The 9,441-nt window shown below is 31.7% G+C and overlaps 3 protein-coding genes across 3 annotated transcripts; all 3 read left to right on the forward strand.

The window, feature by feature from the left end:
* The first annotated feature begins 31 nt into the window (after positions 1–31).
* On the forward strand, positions 32–4,709 carry LOC103575212 (integrin beta-nu). The gene is made up of 10 exons (XM_008554915.3): positions 32–1,402; positions 1,479–1,723; positions 1,871–2,156; positions 2,240–2,866; positions 2,937–3,096; positions 3,339–3,508; positions 3,667–3,839; positions 3,908–4,226; positions 4,292–4,383; positions 4,459–4,709. Exons 1-10 carry the CDS (start codon positions 1,232–1,234, stop codon positions 4,601–4,603), a joined length of 2,388 nt encoding a protein of 795 aa, XP_008553137.1. The 5' UTR covers positions 32–1,231; the 3' UTR covers positions 4,604–4,709.
* A 378-nt stretch (positions 4,710–5,087) lies between these two features.
* LOC103575210 (dihydrolipoyllysine-residue acetyltransferase component of pyruvate dehydrogenase complex, mitochondrial) lies at positions 5,088–8,184 on the forward strand. The gene is made up of 6 exons (XM_008554914.3): positions 5,088–5,597; positions 5,763–5,914; positions 6,190–6,584; positions 6,652–6,998; positions 7,077–7,376; positions 7,460–8,184. The coding sequence occupies exons 1-6, from the start codon at positions 5,473–5,475 to the stop codon at positions 7,587–7,589; spliced, it is 1,449 nt and encodes a 482-aa protein (XP_008553136.1). The 5' UTR covers positions 5,088–5,472; the 3' UTR covers positions 7,590–8,184.
* Positions 8,185–8,615: 431 nt separating this feature from the next.
* Positions 8,616–9,412, forward strand: LOC103575209 (NADH dehydrogenase [ubiquinone] 1 beta subcomplex subunit 2, mitochondrial). Its single transcript, XM_008554913.3, has 3 exons — positions 8,616–8,797; positions 8,914–9,034; positions 9,145–9,412. The coding sequence occupies exons 1-3, from the start codon at positions 8,697–8,699 to the stop codon at positions 9,217–9,219; spliced, it is 297 nt and encodes a 98-aa protein (XP_008553135.1). The 5' UTR covers positions 8,616–8,696; the 3' UTR covers positions 9,220–9,412.
* The last annotated feature ends 29 nt before the right edge of the window (positions 9,413–9,441 follow it).

A 9,441-nucleotide genomic window follows, 5' to 3' on the forward strand; every position in this document is an offset into this window, starting at 1 on the left:
TATTATATACGCGAAGCAGATGTTCTAATGCGTATTGTGTTGTATATATATATGGATCTATACATCGACATAAATATAAATGTATGTACAAATACATGACAAATAGGCCAAGTGCCGCGAGATTACGTGTTGGCGTTAACGGCAATACCGATAGCGGCATCGTCAACGCAAATACGTGTTGTGTATCAACCCACTCGGTATCAGAGAATATCTGAGACTACACAGAATAGTGTGTAGGCAAGTGGTTTTTGTTTTACATTTAACAATACTTGATATACATTTTTATATTACAATACGTTTATTACAACTGTGCAAAGTACATCCTTGCGTACATACATTCATATATTTTTTTATATATATATTATTACACTAACTGTAATACACCGTCAGTAATTTAATGCTCATCAAGGTGTGTAGGAGCGTGACGTTTCAAAAAGGATACAGAGTAAGAGAGTGACTGCCGCTTTTGTTGGGAAAAACTACCAGACGATAGTTCTCTCGCGATCTATCATACCGCGCATTGCTTTCATTACAGAATCTCATATTATGTATGTCAGCATTACAATTAAACTTTAAATTCGTTTATTAATTAATTACTTACTAAGTAAACAGTGAATTGTTTTATCGTTATCAGTGGCATTAATCCTCCCGCTATTTGAAAAGTTTCAAACTTATCTAGTTTGGCAAAAAAAACGTGAGTGACGTCTGCAAGAAGATGATATTTTATTTTCTAAAATTGTAATTTAAATATTTAAATGAAGAAAAGTTGTGTAATTAGCGCGTTATATTTATTTATCTATTTAATTCTTTCCTCTGTCTATTAGTTCATCATCGAAGAAGAAAAGTGTGTCGTAATATTACGATTACCATTGATAAATAAGTTATTTAGTTAGCGGTTTACTATTTATTGGATGTTGGTTCTATTACTAATTATAAAGGATTCAAAAGATAGTAAGACTTGTGATATTAAACGTGATAAGTGATAATTTATAATGTTTGGTCTATTACATCACCGTGATTGCTATCAGTCTAGATAAACATGAGATTGTTATGATGATCCACCTGTTACATTTAAACGGTTTATGATAACAATAATAATACTAATATTACTATTAACTTGTGAGCTTAAAAAAGAGAAAATTTATCTTAAATGATGGTAATAAAAAATAATAATGGTAATTATAAATAAATTGAATTGCGTTTTAATGATAAAGTGAGACGGACGCGTGTCATGGAGATTAAAAGTCAAATAGTATCGTTATTATTGATACTCATGGACAATTATTGTGCGATAAATGCTGGAGGTTTTCCTGAAGAATCGTTGCTGTATCGTTGCGCGATACAAACATCCTGCAAGACCTGCCTTGAAAGCAGTTCTTCCTGTGCGTGGTGTAGCGAATGGGTAAATAGTAATTATAATTGTATTATAGTTTATCACAAATACTTTAATTATTTTATTATTTAAATAAATTATTTAGTCATATTCGAATTCAACTGTCGGCAAGTTGAGGTGCAGTAGCGCGGAACGTTTGGAAGCATTCGGGTGTCCGAAAAACGCAATTCATCATGCGTCGATGGGCTCCGTAAATTCAATAAGAGACGATGATTTCCAAGATGTTGTTGTACCTGGCCAAGTGCCTATTCAATTGAAACCACAAAAAATCCACGTTAAATTACGGCCACATACCACGGAAACTGTTTATCTGAAATACCGGCCTGCTAAGTATGTGCGCGTTGTATATATATATATATATATATATATATATATATATATATATATATATATATATATATATATATATATATATATATATATATATATATATAATTTTGTTTGAGTATTTATTTATTTATTTATTTATTTATTCAGGAACTATCCATTGGACTTGTACTATTTGATGGACTTGACATGGTCGATGAACGACGACAAAGACACACTAGTAAGTCTCGGTTGGAAAATGGCTCACACATTGGGCACATATACGAGTAATTTCCGTTTAGGTTTCGGAAGTTACGCTGACAAACCATTAATGCCATATGTGTTTCCTGGTCATGAGGATAATCCGTGCAAAAGTGAGCACAGCGTTTGCGCTCCCGTATATTCATTTAAGCATCACATGCAACTGAGCGAAGATGTGCCGCGTTTTATTCAACAGGTTCATTATTAATTATTAATAAAATTAATAGAAAATTTTTAGACGTTATCGCTGTAAATAAATTAATAGGCAACGTAAATTAGGTGAATTCTAGTCATGTAACGGGAAATGTAGACAATCTGGAAGGTGGTCTGGATGGTGTTGTACAAGCAATAGTGTGCAATGAACAGGTGGGATGGGCGCGACAGGCGCGAAAATTAATGCTAATTGCAACTGATGGATTGATGCACTTTGCTGGCGAGGGTAAACTTGGCGGAGTCGTTAATCGTCACGATTTCTCATGTCATCTTGGTAGTAACGGTGAATATACGATGTCTAAAGTGTTTGATTATCCATCACTGGCAGAAGTATCACGTCTGCTGAAACAGCGTAAAGTTAATTTAATTTTCGCCGTTACTGAGGAACGGAGATTTGAGTACGAACAAATTGCTAATTTATTGGAAGAAAAAGCCCGCGTTGCTACTCTCGCGGCCAACAGTTCAAATATACTAGAAATAATAAAACAATCTTATCGAGATATTGTTACGAAAGTTGTTTTACGTGATAATTCAACAGACTTAATAGACATTAAGTACTACTCGAAATGCGGGAGCAGCGATGATAGACCGGAAGTTATGACATCTGAGTGTAGTGGGATACAAGAAGGTCAAGTTTATGATTTTAAAATCGAGTTATCTCTCGCTGATTGCCCGAGCAATGAAAGTCTTTGGGTAATCAAAGTTTTTTAATTACTAAATATTTGTGTGTTTATTCATATATTTATCAGTTGATTTATTTCAGAAACAAAAAATAATAATTGATGACGCATTAGCCTCAGAAGCTTCCGAGTCATTGATAGAAATAGAGTTGCAGTGCGGATGTGATTGTGAAAAAACGAGCCCTCATTGTAGCAATGGTATAGATGAGTGTGGAATATGTAAATGTTATTACGGATGGTCTGGTTAGTTTTAAATATTATTCATAATTATAATTGCTGATAATTAATTACAAGAGTGAACTTTGATTGAAATAAAATCCGAAAGTACTCCGAATTTTTCACATCGTATCTATAAAATAATAAAATTTGCATATTTAACTGTGAAAAATTTTATGCAATTCTTAGTACTATTTTCCAGCAAAATGTAAATTTATCAATAAAAATAAACATTTACATAAATTTTATAAAATTTATTTATGTATTAGGAGAAACTTGCGATTGCGATGAGAGTAGATGGACATTAAATCGTTTACAATGTATAAAACCTGGAGATTCAAATGAATTTTGCTCAAATCGCGGTGAATGTACTTGCGGTTCATGTAACTGTGATCCTGGATATAATGGGAAGTACTGCGAATGTTCACCTTGCGATAAGGTAATTTTATTTAAATAATTAACAAGACTGACGACTTATGATATAATTATCAGCTTGGATCTTGAGTAAATATGGATTTTTATTTGCCAAGTAACGGAGTATATTTATAATTTAACTGCGGTATTACTTTTGATTTCACAAGTTGGTTTTATTTTCAGACCAACGGAATTGAATGTGGTGGAAGAGGTAGGTGTGACTGCGGTGTTTGCACTTGTTTAGATGGATGGCAAGGAGATGTATGTGAATGTCCGACAGGCAATGAACTTTGTATAGCACCTGGGAGCAATGATGTCTGTGCTAATCATGGATTTTGTGATTGTGGACAATGTCGGTTAGTTTTATATATCTATTCACAAAATTTTTTACATACATTTATAAACAATTAATCATTTTATTCAGATGTAATGTAACTGCGCCAGGAGATGGTTTATTGTATCGCGGAACTTATTGCGAATCATCGGCAAGTGCTGGCGGACGTGGTCTCTGTATTTTATATGAATCCTGCGTTAATGTGACGGTTGAAACACCTGAAAAAACTGACGAGTATTGTCATCGGAATGGTACTTTTAAATATGAAATAGAAAAAGTCGACGCTGTTGATACCAGCAGCGATCATTATTGTATTGTTAGGACTGTTGATGGTTCTACTGTCTGTACTATCCCGTATGTTTATCAGTTTACTGAAGACAACAGAGTCCTACTTATTATTGGTGACAAGGTAATAAACACAATGTAGTAAAATGTATTTTTGTAAATTTATAACTCGAAATATTTTTATTTTAGTTCTGTCAAACTCCATTACCAGCAGCCGTATTTCCGGGAGTAGTATTTTTAGCAGTTGTTGTCCTTGGAATAATTGGTTTAATAATATGGAAGTAAGAATTGCTGATGTATACTAAAGTTATTTGAGAATTTTGTTGAATTCAGTCTAATTATTGTTTTCATTGCAGATGTTGGACTGCAATAAAAGATCAAAGGGAATATGCTAAATTTGAACTAGAACGTAAAAAAACAGTTTACGCATTAACACAAAATCCGATATACAGGCCAGCGACTACTGAATTCAGAGTTCCTGATTCTTATAAAGAAGATTGAAAATTATTGGTCGAAATATTTAAAACCCAAAGCATTTATTTTTTTAATTCATCAGTTGACAAATTGTATATTAATTAAATTTTAATAAATGTTGAATGAATCATAACGATAATGGTATAAATCAGTTCTTTTATTTTGAATTAAATTTCCTTAAAAAAAAAAATGTTTTTATCGGGTTAATCAGAGATTAGAATTTTTGAAAATACAAAATTTTTAGCCCTTTGTCAAGGTTTTAAAAAACGCTAAAGACTATTTTATGCTTCCAGTTTATCTTTAAACCCTGGTAAAAATAATCCCGGTTTTAAAAACTGACCTTTAGTGTCAATAATTTGAACTTTGCCTTATTTTTAAAAATAAAAACTAAAAAATCCCAATTATTATGTCACATGTTACGTCACAAAATCCATAAAGAATCACAAGACACCACCATCTGCTGAGGAAAAACAGAACCCAGATGTCAAAACTAATGAAGTAAAGAATCCTTCGTAACCTTAGCACACCAAACACAAGTGTCTTGGGTTCGTTTAGATTTTTTGTTCACCAGTAAAAAAAAATCAAAAGGATTGTAAATATTGTATAAGACATTACACCTATCGAGCATATAAATATTTTCATTGATAAATAGTGATAATCATCCGATTATCACGTGACCTTGTGGACGACCTCTGACTTGAAACCGTCCCAACGTGTTGGTTGTGTTGCAAATTGTTAATCACAATCATCACCAAGTAATTGTCTTATTCAAATTTAACCAACTCTAAAAAGTTTGTAATCAACAACAGGACCTCGGTGACAATTTGTAATTAATAGTAATTAATTAAACATATCGATAACTTATTAGATTAAACGAAAAAATAAAGAAATTGGAAATGTTGCTGCGAACGACTGCTCAACTTCGTAATGATCTGGCTCGTGTCACACTACGTAATTCTATTCGTACAAATGTCGTCAGATGTTTAACCACACGATGTCTTCACAGAAAATCACTCCAAAGGTATTATTATTTTGGAGAATAAATATTATTAATTAAATGTCAGTCAATTATTTATGTCAATCAATAATAGACTTGTAGTTGTAGTTATCAAATACAAGTCTTAGGTTAACTTTAAATAGATTATCAATCAATTGATTGATTAATTAATTGAATGAATTATTGTAGGTATCAAGGATCCAGTGGAAAATTCATAGCTGAGCCATGGAAACAACAATTTAGATATTATGCTGATTATCCAGATCATATTAAAGTAACACTTCCTGCTTTATCACCAACTATGGAAACGGGAACTATTATTAGTTGGCAAAAAAAAGAAGGTTATTATTTATTTATATGAAGCGTAGTTTCAAACTCGGGGATCCCCAAAAAATTAAAGTTTAAGATTTTACATTAAATTCACTTATTTCAAAATTTTTTAAACTGAAAATTGTCAGCTACATTCAGACTCACATTTAATTTGTCTAAATTCATTTTAAAATCCAGGATTTTGTCACCAGATCACTGATTATTAATTTTTTTCACTAAATATCTACACTTGCAATTTATCAAAAGTAGATATTCAGTTTCTGACGGCAATAATTATTTATTTCAGGTGACAAATTAAATGAAGGTGATCTGCTAGCGGAAATAGAAACAGACAAAGCGACGATGGGTTTTGAAACACCAGAGGAAGGATATTTAGCGAAAATAATAGTACCTGCGGGTACTAAAAACATCGGAATAGGTTCACTGGTGTGTATAATCGTACCCGATGCCTCAAGTGTGACAGCATTTAAAGATTTCAAAGATGACGGGTCAGCAGCACCAGCTCCCAAAGCTGCTGCTGCAGCTGCTGCGCCTCCTCCACCTCCAGCACCAAAGGCTGCTCCACAAGCAGCTCCGAAAGCAGCAGCACCGCCTCCATCAATCCCCACTGCTGCCGGAGACAGAGTCTATGCAAGTCCTATGGCCAAAAGATTGGCCGCCGAACGGGGAATAAGCTTACAAGTATTTATTTTTACCTTAAAACTCTTTGACACTTTAATTCATTTACAATTGAATCAATTTTATCCAGGGCTTAAAAGGTTCGGGCTTATTTGGATCGATAACGTCAAAAGATTTAGAAGGCGCAGCTTCAATGGTTGGCACTGCTTCCGCCGGTGGTGTTGATATTCCAGTTTCAAATGTCCGCGGCGTGATTGCGAAACGTTTGCTCGAGAGTAAGCAAACAATTCCTCATTATTATTTAACAATCGATGTTAAAATGGATGCTGCATTGAAAATGCGCGAACAATTTAATCGTCTTATGGAAAAAGAAAATGTTAGAATTAGTGTTAACGACATTATTATAAAAGCCATGGCCATGGCATGTAAAAAAGTACCAGAAGGTAATACTGCTTGGCTTGGAAATGTTATCCGACAGTAAGTCAATTGTCATTCATTATTTTTAGACACTTGATTGGTTCATTTAATTAATTGATTAATTTATTTATTTATTAGATACGATAACGTTGATGTGAGTGTAGCAGTAAGTACTGAATCAGGATTGATAACTCCCATAGTATTTGGCGCTGACTGGAAAGGTATAGCCCAAATAAGTAAAGACGTCAAAGCACTTGCTGCTAAAGCAAGAGAAGGAAAACTTCAGCCACAAGAATTCCAAGGTGGCACGATAACAGTTTCCAATTTGGGCATGTTTGGTATTAAACAATTTTCAGCGATTGTTAATCCGCCGCAGTCGATAATTCTCGCGATAGGTACAACTGAAAGTCGACTTATTCCTGCTGATAATGAAAGAGGGTAACTTTATATTTATTTATGTATTTAATTAATTAAGTAATTAACTATTCATTGATATTTTATTTTATTATTTTGTTTATTAGTTACAATTCTGCCCAATTCATGTCAGTGACGGCAAGTTGTGATCATAGAACAGTTGATGGTGCTGTTGGTGCCCAATGGCTCTCAGCATTCAGAAGTCTCATGGAAAATCCCATGACTATGTTACTTTAATTATCATAAAACTATTGATAAATAATTGATTAAAAAAAAAAAAAAATAGTTAATGCACATACGAGAATAAACGAAAACGATAAATTATTCTCAGGTACAAGATGATACTTATTCTGGTAACAATTTTATTTTGAACAAAACATATTAATTATATGTCATTTTTAATTTATTCTCAGTTTCATACTGACGTAATTACGAAAATAAATCAAAGATGTATCATCCGAAGTACTAATTAGTTAAAAATTTTAGGAACGGAGAAAATTTTCGTGCGAGTGAAAATTGAAAGTTATTTTTTTTTCCTTTTTTAGAGTTTGTAAAATAATAAAATGACTTTATTGTAAAGTCTGTTATGAGTCTGTTGACATAAATAATTTATAAATAGATCGTTATTGCTACTGTCATTTAATTAAAGGTCTGCGAGCAACATATTTGTTGGCCTGTTTGTGTACATAAAATTTCACTGGAATATGAATCATAAATTATTTAAATAAAAACAGTAACAAAATATTATTATGCGACATGTGACTAAGGCCAGGTGTATCTGATAATGTAAAAAAAAATAAAAAATAATAAATTATAAACGAAATTAATATAAATTCTCAGTAAAACTCCCAGTTGCATGCAATTATAAATATCTTCTTATTCAAACTTCATTTATATTTTTTTTTATTTAGTAAATTATTTAAATTAAAATAATCAATACAAAGTTGTCTCAGTGCTTCTCAAATATATACCCAATTTTTTGAAAATTTTTGATTTAGAAAAGACTCATTATGAATGTAGCGAACGTGAGACAATTTATAAATTTGAATTAAATAAATGAATTTTTAAATAACGCGCGTACGGATTTTGAATTTGTCTTTATGCATTTTTTAATATCTACTCTTCTTACATTTTATGCAGTTATTTTAAAATTTTAAAAATGGTCTGCTACATTTACTCATAAGACACTCAAATATTTAAAAATAATTTAAATTTACGCGGTCAATTTAACTTTGCGCGCCACCTGCCGTAGTAATGAAAAAACATTTATAAAAATAATCACTGTGCCATCGGAGTGCACAGAATACCTAATTTGTTAAATAATAAATTAAAAATTTACCAAAAATGATTCTTTCACGAGGTGTCAGATTATTAAAAAACTTGTCGACTGTTTCCAGACAACGTGTCGCAGCAAATAAAATCCAAGTTCGCAACTCGGGTCATGGGTAAGATATTAATTATATAATTTATTTACATATGACAGGTTAAGATCACTTGTAATTTTATTTTTCTTCTATTTATTTATTTATTTATTTATTAAATAAATAATTAAATTGCACAGAGTGGTGTATCGTTATATACCAGATCCACCAAAGTCCGATATCATATTAGCAGAATTAGTAGGAGGGATAATGTGGTGGTGGATCTTGTGGCACTTGTGGCACGACTGGGGACACATCGTCGTAAGTTTAAATAAAAAATATATTTTTTATATTTTTATTATCATATATTTATGTGGACTTTAATAAAATACTTTGAATCATAAAGATAAATTTGAAAATGTCATTGACAGGGTGAGTTTCCTTATCCAGAGCCATCTAAATGGACTGACCAAGAACTGGGAATTCCACCGGATGATTATGATTAAAAAATAACTGTTTTGTTATTTATAAAAATAATAATTTAATAGATTGGTGTATTTAGAAGATATTAAATATGTACTGTAAGAACAATAACATCAATAATAATAATAATATTTAATAATAATAATGATGAATCACAATGCACATAAAATTTATAGTCTAGAATATAAAATAATAATTTTTATTTTAAATTATCTCTACACTACAATTGTTTATCATTTCATTCA

The sequence above is a fragment of the Microplitis demolitor genome, chromosome 3, assembly GCF_026212275.2.
Source record: "Microplitis demolitor isolate Queensland-Clemson2020A chromosome 3, iyMicDemo2.1a, whole genome shotgun sequence".
NCBI classification, from domain to species: domain Eukaryota; kingdom Metazoa; phylum Arthropoda; class Insecta; order Hymenoptera; family Braconidae; genus Microplitis; species Microplitis demolitor.